The sequence below is a fragment of the Palaemon carinicauda genome, chromosome 27 (assembly GCF_036898095.1).
Source record: "Palaemon carinicauda isolate YSFRI2023 chromosome 27, ASM3689809v2, whole genome shotgun sequence".
In the NCBI taxonomy this organism is placed as follows: Eukaryota; Metazoa; Arthropoda; class Malacostraca; order Decapoda; family Palaemonidae; genus Palaemon; species Palaemon carinicauda.
In genome coordinates, this window is record NC_090751.1 from 86082049 (window position 1) to 86100356 (window position 18308).

The 18308-nt window shown below is 43.0% G+C and overlaps 1 protein-coding gene across 1 annotated transcript in view; it reads right to left on the reverse strand.

The window, feature by feature from the left end:
* The window catches only part of LOC137620783 (uncharacterized), a 101659-nt gene that overhangs the window by 81567 nt on the left and 1784 nt on the right, over positions 1-18308 (reverse strand). The window contains exons 2-4 of the mRNA XM_068351212.1: positions 15720-18007; positions 6272-6467; positions 2588-2693 (exon numbers count right to left, since the gene is read on the reverse strand). Coding sequence (XP_068207313.1) covers positions 2588-2693; positions 6272-6467; positions 15720-17990 — 2573 coding nt within the window. The 5' untranslated portion in view covers positions 17991-18007. The remainder of the gene's footprint in view (positions 1-2587; positions 2694-6271; positions 6468-15719; positions 18008-18308) is intronic.

Genomic DNA, 18308 nt, shown 5'->3' on the forward strand with positions numbered 1-18308 from the left:
GACATAATGAGCATGGAAGTTTCCTTGTCAGAAGGGGAGGTCTTCCTGCTCAACGCTCCCAAACACCAGTCCAAAAAGTTAAAAACTTCGAACGCTCTGAATACTCCTTTCATCAGATGGTCTAAATCCGAAGGAGTCCAACAAATCTTGGAGCGTCTCATGGCCAGCCTGCGGGGAGAGTCTACAAGACTTGAGAAGTCGCCCTGGGCAGAGGCAGGAACTCCCAAGCCGAGAACTTCTCCCATGGCATACCAGACGCTAGATCTGGAAGCAAGCTTGGCAGGGGGAAACATGAAAGCTGTCTTCCCAAGTTGCTTTTTGGACTGCAACCAATCTCCCAGCACTCTTAAAGCTCTCTTGGACGAGCGGGCGAGGACGAGCTTCGTAAAGGCAGGTGCGGCAGACTGCGTGCCTAAAGCGAACTCAGAGGGAGGAGAGCGTGGTGCTGCGGACACAAACTGATCAGGATATAAATCCTTGAACAGTGCAAGCACTTTCCTAAAGTCCAAGGAGGGAGGCGTGGTCTTGGGTTCGTCGATGTCCGTGTGCGGGTCGTCAAGATGTGCAGCGTCGTCATCATCAGAGAGTCCATCGTCTGAATGTTGAGGAGGAAGCGGCAAAGGAGTAGGAATCAGCTGGTCGGCTGAGTCCGGCAGCACGGGTGCATGCGTGACTGCACTGGACGCAACGTCATGGAACTGTTGGTCAGTCTGTGAGCTGGCAACAACCATAGCTGTGTGGGGACGCAAAGCTTCTACTCCTGACTGTCTAGTCTGCTGCGGGCGAGTAGCGGTAACCACAGTGGGTTGCGGAGGTTGACGCACAGCGTCAAAACAAAGCAACTTAACTCCACCCTCCTGTTGTTGTGGTAACTCGCGAACGTCAACGGAGGGTTCCGTGCATCGGTGAACGTCAACGTGCGGCTGGCAGGGTACACTGCGCATGGGTGGTGGGACTCTCACAGCTGGAGTGCGGGAGAAGGTAGCCTCAGCGTCTACTGGACGCACAACCGTGGTTGGTTGTAGGCTAACGGGTGCAGCGTCAACCTTCTCCGCACGATACTCCTGCATAAAAGATGCTAACTGTGTCTGCATAGACTGTAGCAAGGACCACTTAGGGTCTACAGCAGCAGGTGCGGCAACAGACGGTGTTACTGCCCGTTGCGGTACCAATTTGCCTCTCTTAGGAGGTGTGCAGTCATCTGAAGACTGCAGCGAGTCCGAACTGACCCAGTGGCTACACCTGGGCCGTTGGACTTGCTCGGAAGGGACCTTGCGTTTGAGAGGCCGTGAGACCTTGGTCCATCGTTTCTGGCGTGAAACTTCTTCCGCAGACGAGGAATGAACGGGCTCTCTCGTCTTCTTGTGGGTGGGGCGATCTTGGCAAGATACGTCCGAAACCACGGAGGGAACGTCTGTCCGCTGATTAAAGCCTGTCGAACCCTTTGGTCGTACGACATTGCTTCTCCCCTGGGCTTGGGAGCTTGCAAGAGGTCCCGGACTGGGAGGACGACAGGCACGAACAGACGCACCCTCATGCGCAACACTAACACTTTTCACAGCACTACCACTCACTTCACTTCCCACTGCACTTTTACCCTTCAACTCCCTGACGTCTGCCATGAGTTGGTTGCGGTCACTCGCCAATGACTCGACTCTCTCACCCAGAACCTGGATGGCACGCATCATATCTGCCATCGAAGGTTGAGTGCTAGAAGGGGGATCAGGAGCAACCACTACAGGGGAAGGAATAGGTTGTGGGGCATGGGGAGAGGAAAAATCAACTGAGCGAGATGAACTCCTCCTGACTCTATCTCTCTCTAGCCTACGTGAATATTTAAGGAATTCGAGAAAATCAAATTCCGAAAGCCCAACGCATTCCTCACATCGATCTTCCCATTGACAGGATTTACCACGACAATTGGAACAAATGGTGTGAGGATCGATAGAGGCCTTCGGAAGACGCCTTGAACAGTCCCTAGCACTACACTTTCTGTATTTGGGGACTTGAGAAGGGTCAGACATCTTGAATTAGTCAAAGGGGGAATTCAAAATCTATCCAAGTCGTCAACAAATAATCCAAAATTCAATCAAAGAATGCAAGGAAGTATTGAAGATAACCTCTGCAAAGCGAAAGCTAATAACTAGAAATGAGTACTTCACCAAAACTGTGAAAATCAATCCAGTAAGTAACAGCGTATTTAGTAGGTCTTGCCGGTGGCACGACAGAGAGAAAATTGGTTCTGTGTTTACTTGGAGTACTTGAGTACCTGCTCGACAGATGGCGCTGTTGATGTACACCCCCTACCTGTATAGCGATCGCTGGCGTATTTTGTCCTTAGGTTTTTCTGTCGGGCAGCAGAGCTGGCAGCTTATACGATCACTGGCTAAGTTTAATATTGAAAAATAACAATCTAGTAAACAAATAATTATCTAGTAAAAAATAAAGTCAAATAATGGCAGGTTATGCGTCTTACAGAAATATATACAAAGTACTCTAATAGCCTACATGAATACATACTAATTGTAATATCAAATGTTTAAAAAAACACTAACTGATTATGAGGAAACCCTCATTATATACTAACCTACCATCCACTGATGCCAGCTCTTGTGCAAAAATTTTACGATAGGCTAATGAAACCAACACCTTTAACGTTGGAACGACCGTATCTGCATTTGGGGCTGGAACCACTGTGTGCAAAAATAATTAGAAGTGAGCTCAACCTAAAAAATTCAATCACACTTAACCCATATCATAAAAAAATCAAAATCATCAGAATAGAGGACACGCAAATTTATGAAATTAAATGTTGTAATTTTCATAACAGTTGTAGGCACTTTATCTCCTTAACGAATACTGTACTGTATATAGATATCATAAAAATTACATAAAATTGTCCAACTGATATATAATACAGAACCTAACTTAAATTGCCCTGAATACTAAAGAGACAATAACTATCAATACAATATACAATAATAATTTACTCAATATATAAAGTAAAACTTAAATGCAATAGAAAAGCAAGACAAAATGACAGATATTTGGGTTAAAAAGAAAATAAGTGGTTCAAAAAATGGCACCGTTCAATCACGATAATAAATTACACTTTTATACTGGAAAAATCAATACTGCATCATTTACAAGTAAAAACACCAAAGAACCTTAATATATGAGCAAAAAATGTGGAAATACCTAAGCAATCTAAATTAAATTTGAATCGTGACTCATTATCTCTAACCAGATGTCTTTGACAGCTTTCACGGCAAAAGCAATTAATTTCAGATGTTAAAAAAATACTACGAAAGATAGGGCTCAGACTGCTGGTCTGTTGAAACTTCTTAACTGTAATACAGATGCTCACTCCAGAAAATAAAATCTGCAACATACTTCTAGCAGATTTTGTTTGTCAAACATTGTCATGATATGACCAAAGGATATGCATTTTCATCAATAGAATATTAGCAATCATACGATATCGTTACATAAATAGTGACGACAAAAAATCATCTGGTATATAGAGCGGTGTTCTGAAGGAATAGCAATAACAATAAATTGTAATAACAATGGAGAGAAAAGATTTAGATTACCTGCAATAAGCATTTAAAATAATAACCGGAAATTAGAATGTGTTTGAAAAGCAAAACTAACAATATAGTCTACCTTTTGGTAATTTACTACCAGCCTAGGCCTCCCAAAAGAAAGGTATACTAGCAGGCATCAGAGTTTTCTCACAATGGAATAGAAACTATAAACTATGTAGGGCACCCAATGAAAATATTGCACTTGAAAACAACTAACAAACGGATTTTGAGCAAAGAGAAAAATCTATTTTTGGGTGAGAGTGCCATGTCGAGCTCATGGAAGGGTTCCTTTAGGTAGTCTTCTAAGGGATATTTTCTACAGTGATACTCCCAGAGAAATAAACCAAAGGTCTCCATGATTCTAACTCCTGGCACGAGTATCCAATTAAGGATATTGCATAGTATCAGGGGACCTATTTTTAGATCAGACATGTAGCAATCTTCACCCCGAATAGATTTAACTCTTTGATGTAAGGAGGAAGAGTGGCGAAAGAATGGGGAGCCGATCTAGGTACCCGGTGGACCTCCTTCCCTATTACTACTACGACGCCATTCTTTTTCTTATCGTTAAGCAGAAATGGCCGCAGATAGAGTAATTTTGGGAGGGGTCAGCAAAAGGGTGGGTCCATCAGGACAACATGGCACTCACACCCAAGAATAGATTTTTCGCTTTGCTCAAAATCCGCTTTTTGGGCTCAGGTCATGTCGTCCTGATGGAAGCATACTAGAGAATTAACTTGAAATTACCATAGCTGTGGGTTTGTGTATGTGCCTTCTACCTTGAATGGATTCCTTATAAGGTCTGCTAGACCTGTATGTGTTAGAAAACATGTGTACTACTGTATAGTTGTATACTGTAGTTTAGCCAGCTGCACTGCCGGGGTTAGGTTAGTAACTGGCGGCACTAACTGATAGAGAGAGAGAAAGCATTGAAGTGTAGGAGGACTATCAGCCCACCTATGCCAATCCGGCAGCAACAATTGTGTATGGCAGTCCAAGGGAGGGCTGAGGACTTCCCAAAGAATGTTAAGTTTCCCACCGGCAGCCGTCAGGGCCGGCTCAATCTTCCCCCCAATAATATTCACTTCCTGTGAAGGAAGGAAGTAAGGGGGAAGGTGCTGAGGCGGCTGAACTAACTGCCGCCGGTAGGGCACCAGCCGGTAACGCAGTCAACCTAGCAAGCCGGGATAGCTGTCAGAATACCGGTGAAAGAGTATTGTGACGGCTATGACGTCAGAAGGGGGAAGGGTAAGGGTCTTATAGTTCACTGAATTGAGAGGTGGTGGCAGGTATGCCGCCTATCTTCAACAATGAACTGAGGAAGCATGGCTTCCTGTGCTGACGACATCGTCGGCGGCAAGACAAGGGTACCCTGAGTTAATTACTATCTAACTTGAGGTGGCAAGAACTCTGTTTTACTCGACGGCAATGAAGAAAGACAGTGGTTGCCGCCTGTAGCGGCGGCGGCACTCAGGGAGGGAGGAAGAGTTTAGCCTCTTTTCTCTAAGAGAGAATGTATATCGTAACTTATCTATAGATTCTATAGAATGTAAATTCTCATCCGAATCAATAAGGAACGATAGGGTGAGGCTAAACATAGGGGATTACTTTACTAACGTATATATGAGCGAGAGTAGTCTCGCTCTGGTAGGATCCCCGGCCAAGGTTTGGTACCGTCGGGGCTCCCGCTGCATACGATCAGTAAAGTCACAGTAAAGAGGAATAAAATTCATGTATGCAAGATCTCCACTTGTATAATTTGCCTAAATAGCTAACATTATAGCTTAGTACCGGGAATTGTCGCCCCACTGATTAAATAAAATCCAATAGTAATGGGTGACTGCAGTCGTAAAATGGCCGACTCCGGTCTGGGCAAGGCTCACCTAAACACACTTAAATTATAGAAATTTACCTGTGAAAAGGGACTAAAATCATACACAGGAAAGAATTAATTATCAACTTTCCAAAGGATGAAAATGTTGGAGATTGCATGATGAATATTCCAATAACTTGTAACAAAACACCGGGTTAACGGGAGCACAACAAGAAAAAGAATGGCGTCGTAGTAGTAATAGGGAAGGAGGTCCACTGGGTACCTAGATCGGCACCCCCTTCTTTCGCCCCTCTTCCTCCTTACATCAAAGGGTTAAATCTATTCGGGGTGAAGACTGCTATGTGTCGTATCTAAAAATACGTCCCCTGATATTATGCGATATCCTTAACTTGATACTCGCGCCAGGAGGTATAATCCTGGAGGCCTTTGGTTTATTTCTCTGGGAGTATCACTGTAGCAAATATCCCTTACAAGGCTACCTAAAGGAACCCTTCCATCAGGACGACATGGCCTGAGCCCAAAAATCATATTAACAAGAGTTAGACAATTACCTAACCTGTAAGACAAATACAAAAAGAATGAACTTTTACTCCTTCAAACTGGTTTCAAGAGATATAACAGTACACAGTTGTTACCTAGCTCGAAGTGTCCCAGTAGTCCTCTCAAAGGACTCAGTCTGACATATTTTCTCAGCTTTTGAAACTATGGAATGACTTTTGCCAAATTTACACAAATCAAACTACTGTTACAGACCTTACATATAAGAGTAACCACTAGGAAAGCTGACTATTTTTAACAGGAAGCCTTACCTCCTCTCCAAAATATAGAACCAACAACTCAAGCTCCTCACCTGGTAAATGTGCCAGTCTTCCACAAGGTGGAATATTTAGCAAAGATGCAGGAAGAAAGATAAGCTTATCAACTTCAATTGCTAATACTATTCCAGTGTCTATACCATAAACACGTGCCAGAGGACCAGCTACTCTAACCACACGTACACGGATGTACGTCACATCCTCTGTTTTGTTCAATAGTTTCAATCCTTCCTGTTAAATTTTTAAACAGTATCAATTATACAAGTTACCTTAACCCCCATATTTCAATTAAATCACAATTATTAAAGTAATCATATGATCAAAGTATTATTACAAGATGAGTACGAAATAATAAATTACAAAAGTACAGTAAAGAAAAACTATAAAAACAAAATTTAAAAAGGAAGATAATTTACATAAATAAACATAAAATTAGCAAGGTAAATTTTAGGCAAACTATAAAATGAAACTCTTCAATGTACTCTACAAAAAATAATACTGAACACCAATCATAACTTTTTAATTATAAATATCATTCTACAATTTGGTCCTATTTATGAAAAAATTTCTAAATTACCTCTTGGTAATGGACCCTACATAAGAAACTGCAAGACTTTGGAATCAACTGAAAAACTAGTACTAGATGGCAGATGGTATAGTCTGGGGAGATCTCAAAGGAAAAGATATACAAAGCCAAAACTAGGCAACACTTTGTACTGTAATGTGATGCCTGGTGATTAGCTACAGATGCTTTACTCTAACAGTCACCACTGAGTCCATACATAATTTCTACAAGTGATGGATACCATAAATTAATCTGTCAAAGTGATATGGAAGAAACTGAGGAAGACCTGATAATTTGGGTATAAGAACTTGAAAAGGGGAAGGTGCAACATAAATGTGAACAAGACATAAATGAGGATGTATAGTAAAGCTGAAAAAAACCTCATAGCTTTAAGAGGAAAACACAATTTCTGGGTCAACCTGTGAAAAGGGTCCTTCCTTACACTTCTGATAAAAATACTTCCAAATATACCAGAGAAAGTTAAAGTATGGAATGCAGAGGTTACTACCCTCGCGCGAACACCCAGTGGGCATCGTGTATAAAGCAGGGGCGTGTGAAAACCACTATTCACAGGCTGTCTTCCATTTAGATAATTCCTTCATCAAAGGGAAGGGCTGTAACAGAGGCCCTAGCTACCTTACCTGAACCATTCTACCGACGCCCGATGCCAGCGCCATCTGATCTTCATCCTTCTGTTGGACTTCGTAAGCGTCGTTTTGTTTTTTGTGAACCGCTTGGTTTATCACTGTTTATGTGTAATTTCATCATGACTGAGGCTCTTCTTGCTCCTGCACCAATGTTAAGTACCATAGATTGTTTTGACAGGTTTGTTAGTACCGGGCTAGTGTTATCTTTGTTTATTTTAGTGTTTTTAGTGCGTACGACTTTGGCCTTCCAGGACATTCCTGGACGATGGCGGCCATTGTTCTTGTTTACGATTTTACGTTTAACTTGTTTTGCCCGTTGGTACTCTTGTCATCTTAGGTTCATTATCCTTTATATTCTTAGGCCTTATGACATTTATATTATCATATTTTGAACCGTATATATTTTCAGTCTTGGTACTTTTTATCGCTTACGAGTCCATATTCTGGTCGAACCAAGAATAGCGTTCGGGGCTTTGTTATAGTTGAGTTATTCCGTTTGGCAGTATCATAATTTCGTCAATTTTCACTCTTGGTTGTTCTCGTTTCGCTATTCTTCGTTCGTCTCTTTTTATTGTTTTTTGTTGGTCATGGACTTTTAAATGTATTTGAGTTAAGGTTCGTTTTATTTTTTGTTATAGTAGCCACGAGAGAGAGAGGCTGGAGTTCCCGTTTTCTGTTCATACGGTCACGTGTCTCCCTCTCTCTCTCTCTCTCATTTATGTTAGTTATACCTAGTACGAGAGCTGGAGTGCCCGTTTTCTGTTCATACAACTACGGGTTCTCTCTCTCTCTCTCTCTTTCTTCCCCTTGTGGGAATTACGATTTGTTTTTATTTACATGTTTATCTTGTGGTTACTTTTAGTGTATTTTGGGGCTAGTGTTTTTATAGGTCCTGTCATGTGTGAGTTATTTGGATGGCCCTGAGTCGTCATTAGTTCCCCTAGTTCCATCCTCTCCCCGCTACGGCCTTGGGAGTTGGTCTGAACCCCTATACAACTCCGCCATACCATGAGCTGGGAACACGTATCTTTCTGTTATTCTGGTGCACTCCTCCGGCGGGGTTTCGGCCCCTCGGTGGTCCCTTGCTATTGACTCCGGCTTCGGCCCTCCCCACACGACTTATTCGCCCTCCCCCCCTCCCCCGGGAGGTCTCCTTTAGAGTTCTTACGTAGATTCTACTTGTTTATATAATGTAATGGGGGTATTTATTATGTCAAAGACCTACCATCGGATCTCTGGCATCCCCGGAGACCTTCCAATCACTAGTTACCGTTCTTGTGTAATTACTACGAGCTCCGGCTCACTTACTATAGATTACTCCATCGCACTACGAAGTGGATTCACTTGTTTATTTATTGTAGTATTTACAACGGAGCTTCGGCCCTCTTTCGTACGAACCGTAGATCTCATATTACTCTCGGACTCTTTATAACCTGTTTTGTTATATCAGAGTTCCCGAGAGCATACGGACTTATGTCTTCTTTTTATTACAGAAAGTTTGCTGTGCTGCCAAGGGTTGCTCCGCCTCCTTTAGTGATCCGGTAGGCCACGATGTCTGCCGGTCTCACGCGCATTGTGCCACCCCCTTCGTCCGTGAACCGGGCCAATCCCCTTACATGGTGTGGTTCCCGGAGGCATGCACGCTGTGTTATGACCTTATGTCAATCCTGTGGAATGACGATGTGAGTATTTTCAATATTAATTGATATGATGATAACATATTTTGTGTTGAATTAGTTGGTTTCTTTCTGTATTACTGATACTGTATTTGGTACTTTCGGGGTATTTTCTCCGTCAGTCTCTGTAATATTCCCATCACTTCCAGGCCGACGAGGATGTCCTCCGGACCGCCAGAACGAGCCTCCGGTCCTGGGTCTCAGGCATTGGCCGTGAGGCTCCCTCCGGATCCCCCTACCTCCTTGACGATGACATGGCCTCACGTCTCTTTCCGGGCTCCTCCTCTGCAGCGGTTCCCTCAATCTTAGCGGAGCCTATTATGGAATCCATCAGAGCGACTATCCCCCAAGACGAGAATCAACTCTCAGGAGACATCGCCGATCTGAATAGACGTTGAGCCCATGGACGAGCAGGTAAGTGGTGCGGAGTTGGCAGACCCTTTTCTCTCATCCTCTATGTCTCCTGCTTCTTTCCTCGGCTTTGATAAGCCTTAGGCTTCTACTTTGGATCCCTCTCATTCTGTACGACCCAAGGTGAAGCCCCTACGCAATTACAAACCTAAGTCTCATACTTCAGCCTCGCCAGTCGCTATATCTCCGGTCCCAGGACCCTCCACTACTCCTGATATCCCTATGGGATCCAGACCTCAACCTTCCAAGAAAGGAAAGTCCGCTAAGGCTAAGGCTTCGTCAGAGATCGGTTCCTCGGAACCCCCGTTGACAGAGATGATAGAAGATATAGTGAAGACTCAGATGCAACAATCAGGGGCAATAACAGAGCTGAAGGCTATGGTAGCCAATCTACTCCACGAGGGGAACCAGGCAGCACCTCCGGTAGCCCCAGATTCTTCTAAGTTGTCTCCTTTCGAGAAGAACAACCCATGGAGGTTCGCTCACCATGCACCCTACATAGATGGTGCTTTAACCCTAGAGAGATTAGGGACCCGCCCTCTAGATGATCTTGAATTTTACCCTCCGGGGCTTCAGTTCCCCTTCAATGGCTTCGTCCGGCTGAAGGAGCATGCTCTTGTTAGGATGGATAAAGTCCCTAAAAAGACTGTCATCTTCCCTAAGAAGCAAGCCCAAGCTGTGTGGGCTAGGACTCTTGCTGACTGGGGTTGCGTCAACTCCAAACTGACCCCCCCTAAAGGTTCCTATACAATCTTTACCACGCCTCAATCCGTTCCGTCTCCTCTTACGGATAAAGTGGCAGAGTTGACCATCCAATCAGCCAAGGAGGGCTCCCCTGTACCTGTCCTCAAGGAGACGGATCCCACCTCGCTGCTTCTTCCGGACTCCTCCAGCCTTTGGAAGGATGCCTCTGCTACCTTTTCGGTGAGTAAGCTCGACCCGGACTGCGCCTCATCTCTCTTCTCTGAGAAGCTCCCCAAGCTACCGGATCACCTTCTCAAGTCAGAGCTCGACGCTCGAAACAGACTTGCTAGATCGCTTCACATCAAGATCTCGGCAGAAATGTTAGCCTCCCTATACCAAGATGAGTCTCTATTCCGGGGGTTTGCTAAGAACAACCTCCAAGCGTTCCAGTTCGACCTGCACGATTTCTGGACATCCCAGATAAACTGCAGGAAGTATGTTCTGGCGGAAGCTTCCATTAGGCATGAGCTGAATAGGCTTATAGCCTCCTCCTGTTGGGGCAAGACCCTGTTTCCACAGGAGGAAGTAGACAAGGTCTTACAGGACGCTGCTAGGGCTAACCAGAACTTGCAAGCGAGATGGGGCCTTTCGACCAAGAGAAGGGTAGATTCAGGGAAGCAGTCTTTCTTCAAAAAGAGACAATGTCTCACCCCATACAAGACCAGCCATGGCTAGTTCCATCAAGGCCCTCACTCGTTAACTCCTTCTACCTCTAAGACGGCTTCTCCGCATTCTGCTCCTCCACCACAGGTGGTCTACCCTCCTGCTCCCCAAGATACCCATCCTAACCCCATGGCTCCTTGGATGCCCTCCCCGGCCTACAATCCAGCTTACGAATCCTCTAATACCTTTCGAGGATACCCTAGAGGCGGCAACAGGGGTAGAGGTTAGTTTCGCCAATGCAGCGGGCCAAGAACCAGGGGTCCTCGTGGAGGACAGGGGTCTAAATTCACCCCCTCTCAATGAAAGGAATCAGGTAGGAGGTAGACTACTGTATACCACTTCCGGGACCATTGGACCTTCAATCCTTGGGCCCACAGCATAGTGTCAAAAGGCCAAGGTTGGAAATGGTCACAAGGGTCTCCACCTCCAGCAGTGACCTTCTTCCAGAAACCAACTCCAATCTTGGAGGAATACACCAAAGAATTACTCAAGAAGGCCATAAAGAGGGTACGGTCACTGAAATTCCAAGGGCGGCTGTTCACAGTCCCCAAAAAGAATTCGTCGGCACTAAGAGTAGTCCTGGACTTGTCGAAACTGAATTCTTACATTCTTTGTGACAAGTTCCGTATGCAGACTGTCTCGCAGGTGCGGACCTTACTTCCCCGTGGGGCCGTCACCACCTCTATCGATCTTACAGACGCCTATTATCACGTGCCAGTTGCACGAAACTTCTCCCCCTACCTCGGATTCCGCCTAGGCAAGAAGGCCTTCGCATTCAGAGTCATGCCCTTCGGTCTCAGCATAGCCCCCAGGATATTTACAAAACTGGGGGAGACAGTGCTTGAACAACTCAAGAACCAAGAGATCAAAGTAGTTGCTTATCTGGACGATTGGCTAATCTGGGCACAGTCCATCTCGGAATGCAACAAAGCTAGACCCAAAGTGATTCAAGTCCTCAGCAAGCTGGGTTTCAAAGTCAACTTCCAAAAGTCTCGCCTGCAACCGGCAAGCCGCTTCGAATGGTTAGGCATCCAATAGGACCTCACAAGTCACAAGCTCTCTCTTCCTTCCAAGAAGGTCAGGGAGATAGCGCCAAAGACAAAGAACTTTCTCAAGCACAAACAGGTGTCCAGAAGAGCCTTAGAAAAAATCCTCGGCTTACTTCAATTTGCGTCAGTGACAGACCTCTTTTTGAAAGCCAAACTCAAGGACATCAACCGAGTTTGGAGAAAGAAAGCTACTATACATTTACGAGACAAGATTTCGTCGATCCCCTCAGTCCTGAAAGAGAGACTTCGGCCATGGTCCAAACCAGAGAACCTTTCCAAATCGGTTCCCCTGCAATTCCCTCCTCCTCAGGTGACGATCCATACAGACGCGTCTCTGAGTGGCTGGGGGGAATATTACAACCAACAGATGTTCCAGGGCTCCTGGTCCCCCGCCATGAGACACTTCCACATCAATGTACTAGAAGCTATGGCAGTGTTCTTGACCCTGAAGCGGCTATCCCCTCCACGGTCCACCCACATCAGGATAATCTCAGACAGCACAGCAGTGGTGCACTGCATAAACAGAAGTGGATCAAAATCTCCCAACCTCAACCTAGTCCTGGTCACGATTTTCGCCTTGGCAGCAGAAAAGAACTGGTTCCTGTCGGCAACTCACCTAACAGGAGTCCAGAACGTGATAGCGGACTCGCTATCCAGGACGAACCCACTGGAGTCAGAATGGTCTCTGGACATGAATTCTTTCCGGTGGATTTCCAGGCTGGTTCCCGGTCTCCAGGTGGATCTATTTGCGACACAACTGAACCACAAACTTCCTTGTTATGTGACCCCAAAACCTGGACCCTCAGGCATATGCTATGGACACTTTAACCCTGGATTGGAACCATAAGAGGATTTACCTATTCCCCCCGGTGAATCTTCTGATGAAAGTCCTACACAAACTACGCTCCTTCCAAGGGGCAGTAGCTTTATTGGCACCGCACTGGCCAAAGAGCAGTTGGTTTCCTTTCCTCCTCGAGTTGAAACTCCGCCCCTTCCGGATCCCATTCCCCAAACTGACCCAATTAGTCCAAACTCAGACTGTGTCAGATTCCTCAAGGATAGCCAAAACCCTAACTTTGGGGATTTCATGAAGTTTACAGCCCGCAGAGACGCAAACATTGACCCGGAAAATGTCCTCTTCATAAAATCAGACAACAGGGATTCCACAATTAGACAATACGATTCGGCCGTGATGAAATTAGCAGGTTTCCTAAAGAATTCAGAACATTCTCGCATGACCTCTAGTTTGGCCATCTCATTCTTTAAGTCCCTATTTGACAAGGGACTAGCAGCTAGCACTATAACCACGATTAAGTCGGCTCTAAAGAAGATCTTCCGCGTGGGTTTCAATATTGATCTGGCGGATTCCTATCTTTCATCTATTCCGAAGGCATGCGCTAGGCTCAGACCTTCGGTACGTCCACAAAAGGTCTCTTGGTCTCTGAACGATGTACTAAAGCTAGCTTCAGACACGAATAACGAATCCTGCCCCTACATCACTCTTCTTAGGAAGGCCTTATTCTTACCGGCTTTGGCCTCAGGTGCTAGTATCTCAGAATTAACAGCTCTCTCACGTAATCCCGAAAATATGGATTTCCTCCCGACAGGTGAAGTTCTACTTTCCCCAGACAGAGCTTTCCGAGCTAAAAACGAGGACCCGCAGAATAGGTGGTCCCCTTGGAAGATTATCCCTCTTCTCCAGGACACTTCTCTGTGTCCCGTCACTACACTCAAGGCATTCTTAGCTAGAACTGCCAACCGCTCGTCTGGACCCTTGTTTCTCAGAGAACAAGGAGGCACTATTTCCATTCAAGGCATCAGACAACAAATCCTTTACTTTATCAAGGAAGCTAACATGGAGTCATTCCCCCATGCTCATGATATCTGGTCGGTGGCAACCTCCATCAATTATTTTCAGAACATGGATTTTGATGACCTGAAGAAGTATACGGGTTGGAAATCTCCTATGGTTTTCAGACGACACTATTTGAAGAGCCTACAGGCCCTTAAATTCCCCACAGTTGCAGCTGGGAGTCTCATCTCCCCACGAATAATCTCTTCGCTATTCCTTTTCATCCATCTCTCTCCTTCTCCCTTCTGCCTGCCACTCCTGCCACGTCACCGCTCTCCTGGGTGGGTCGTTTAGCCCTAGAATTATGTTACCATTACTTCATTACCCTGGTTATTACCTGTTAGTATGATTAACCTTGCCTTATATTATTTCATGTTACCATTCTTTAGCCATGTCAGGATTAATTTTGTGTTGTGTTTGATTCTAGGGATGGTTCCTTGCATCTCATCTTATTGTTACTCCATCTTTGGGATTCCTATTTGGGCTAATGTGTTTTATTTTTAGTTTGCCTACCTTAATATAGTATTTTGTTTTTGGTACATGGTGTTTGACTTTATCCCTTTTATTTGATAGTGTTTTTTGGGCTTCGAAGGCATTCTCTGGTACATTTTCACCGGGCATCACAGGTCGACCCAGAAAAGGGATTTTGACAAAGGAAAAATCTATTTCTGGGGAGATACCTGTGACGCCCGGTGAAACCCTTCCCTTATGTTGCCCCACCCTTTCCTTTCTAAGCCATAGTTCTTGCAGAAGGATGTAGATCAGATGGCGCTGGCATCGGGCGTCGGTAGAGTGGTTCAGGTAAAGTAGCTAGGGCCTCTGTCACGGCCCTTCCCTTTGATGAAGGAATTATCTAAATGGAAGACAGCCTGTGAATAGTGGTTTTCACACACCTCTGCTATATACACGATGCCCACTGGGTGTTCGCGCGAGGGTAGTACCCTCTGCATTCCATACTTTAACTTTCTCTGGTATATTTGGAAGTATTTTTATCAGAAAAGTGTAAGGAAGGACCCTTTTCACCGGGTGTCACAGGTATCTCCCCAGAAATAGATTTTTCCTTTGTCAAAATCCCTTTATTAATTGCACTGGATAGAAAATACAGGTGAGACAGCAACATTAAAATGTATCATTGAGTAACATTATATGATACATAGAAAAAATAGGAGTGAATGTGCAAAAAAGTCTTGAGACCAGTATTAGTTTACTAAGCTATGTTATCATATACAATCTTGTGGGTGAAAATAGAAAAGGCCATTGAACGGGAAATAAAATAACAATGATGGGGCTGATCTCACACATACTTCTGAGGAAACAAATATGAAATACAGAAATGGGGAAAGCTCCTATGATATAAAGGGAAGATTGCAAATTAGTGGCTTAGGTCTATTCTAAGAAAGCAGAAAGACATGCTTAAAATGTTAAAATCACAGACATCTTTTTCAAGACAAATACACATAATGATAAAATGCTATAAATTAATGAGGAAACTTAGACTCAGATAGAGCAAGTATGATTGTTTTCATTTCAATGATTTTCTAAGGTTTTTAAAATATAAATCAAGTTATAGTAACAAAGGAAACTGTAAAATAAAATATAATGCAAGTTATAGCAACATTATTAAATCATCTAACTATAACATTTGTAATTATGATGTAATGGAGAATTTAAATTAGTACTCTGCAGCATCAATAACTGATGTACAGTAAGTACCTTTAATTGTAATCTGTACATTACATATTTTCAATTTTAAAACTTACGTTGTGTACTTTTAGTAATTGTGATGTGTACGTTACATACCTTTAATTGTAATCTGTATCTTACATACCTTTACGTTACGTACCTTTAACCATAACCTGTACTGTACGTTACCTACCTTTAACTCTAATCCATACGTTGAACCCAGAGACGGAAAGAACTTGATGTACTTCTTAACTTCCAGTTCACAGACACCACGAGATATCTCCTTAACTTTTTCTACCCAATTACACATATTTGTGAGGAAAACCACACCGTTTCCATACACTTGACCAATTCTAAAGTCAGCCCATTCAACAGTTAGCTCATCTTTAGTTACAGCACTTTTCTGTGACACTAAAGAACTTCTCTTCATGGTTGAAAACTGTATTTTACTTTCCTTTTCTCTTAGTACTTTAACCGGAATAATACTGACAAATCTACCAGACTCTTCCAAGATATCTGACAAACACACCACTGACGGTGTTTCCAAGCCATTTCTTTGCTCGATGCTGTAAATCTTCAATATGCGCCAAATATATATAACATACAGTTCCGTGGGATTTCCTCTATCAGAAAATGTTTCTTGAAAGAGTTTCTGAGACTCGGTTGCCTGCATCCGAACTACGTGGGCTTTTACTATGTTGCCACGGGTGAATTCCAAAATTTCACCCATGCTTCTGTGGGTGACTTCTGTCTCATCAGCTATCATCTTCTGCAGGGTGCAGAAGAGAAGAGGCATAATACCATCCTGTTTTATCCCTTCAATCACTTTCGTCTCTAAATCACCTTCTACAGCAACACTTAAACATGAATGAAAATCTGCAAAGAACTCATTTAACCCAGCTACACTGGATTCCAGGTCAATTACCGACTGAACATAACTCAAGAAATGATAAAGAAACCAGCTGGTTAGAGCAGTGTTTTCTTCAAGAGCCTTCTTCAGACAAAATATTTCATCAGTAATATCTTTATAACAATGGCTGGACTTTATAATTCTTTCCAAATATGTCTCAAGACATGAGGAAATCTCATGATTCCATGACTCTAATAACTCATGAGCTTTATTAAAAACCTTCACTCTCATATGAAATATACTCACTTGGTTCTTCAACTTTTCAAAATGACTATCATTCTTCAAAATTACCTCACTTGAATCTAATCTCGTTATATCAAAATTGTCTGTTGAATCTTCTCTCTTAATGTCAGTGTTCATAGATGCAGAAGTCACTCTACTTAAATCTACACTGTTTCTAAAAATGTCATCACTTTGAATTTTTTCGATATCATATTTTCTATGTGACAATTGGGTAACATTACCTAAATTTTCATTGCTTTTTAAAAGTTCAGCAATCGTAGTTTTGCCAATACTATCAATGTTCTTGGCTGAATCAGTTATCAGCCTAGAATCTCCATTGCATGAATAAGATTCAAACTTTGAACTTTCTTCCTCCATATAATTACTAACTGACAAATCAACCATTTTGCTTGAATCTATCTTGCTTCTCAAACGGTCAACTTTCACTGCTTCATTTTCTGTAAAATTACCAACACAAAAATTATCTCCTATACTTGAATCTGCGATGTTTCTAAAACATTCCACATTTGGAGCCTCTTTCTCTATTTTATCATTGTGAGATAACCGAGTAATTTTTACAGTATCATGATCAGTATTGGATGTTAAATCACCTGAGTCATGAAAAGTGAGACTTTCAGATGAATCATCATCATTCTCTGAATCAGTGGTGAAATTGTCTGAAGTAAAATCCCTCTCCTTATTGCATTCTTGTTTTATAACATTTGAAATATGTTCATATAGATCTTCATTTTCAGGGTAAAAATATTTCTCCTGAGATGATTCACCGTCAACATCTATTCTTCCTTCATATCTCAATGGAGACCCTGAAGCAATTAATTCCTGATTTTCTTTCTCCTTAAGGAGTTGCAAAGCTCGTGAATACCTGGAGCTTGAGTCGTCCTCTGAAGGTTTAGAAAACTGGTTTAATAAAGCCAATGAAAATGGTGACTTTTGTAAATCTTGCAAAGTTCTGGCTGAATTGGGGTAGATGGACCCCAGACGTATATTCTGAAAACTGCCAACTTCATTTCCTTTTCCTTTATTCTGAATTTCATTGACATCTAGGCATGGTTTAAATTCCATTGCTTTTTCTGGATCAAGATCAGTTGAACTAATTCCATAATAAGAGCTTCTCACAGGGAGACCATTAACATTTCCACCTGTTGATGATGTATCAGCATCTGAGGAGTGTCCATCCCAGGAGATACCCGTTGGAAGTTCCAGTTTTCCATCTGTGATATCTTGTCTAGACACATCACTCTTCGTCCAAACATTTTCAAAGTCAGAATTCTCTCCATTTTCACAGTCACTAAAGCTGTCATCTGCATACATTGTCAATCATATGTTGCCTGAAAAGAAAAATCTCATTTTAAAAAACAATATCTCACTTGTAAATTTTAAATACACCCGTGTATACAATGATATTTTGGCATCTTCATAACCTACTACAAAGAGAGTACATAATGGGTATAGTATTTCAATTCCATAAGAACACTGGGTTTAACAACTAGCAGACCAATCTTATGAGATTTTCAAAATTGTTCACACTATTGTGGGTCCAATAAAGCTGTTATTACTATTACAACATTTGAACCTTTGGGTACTTAGATACATTTCTCCATTTAACACAATTTAATTTTTGATGGGGAT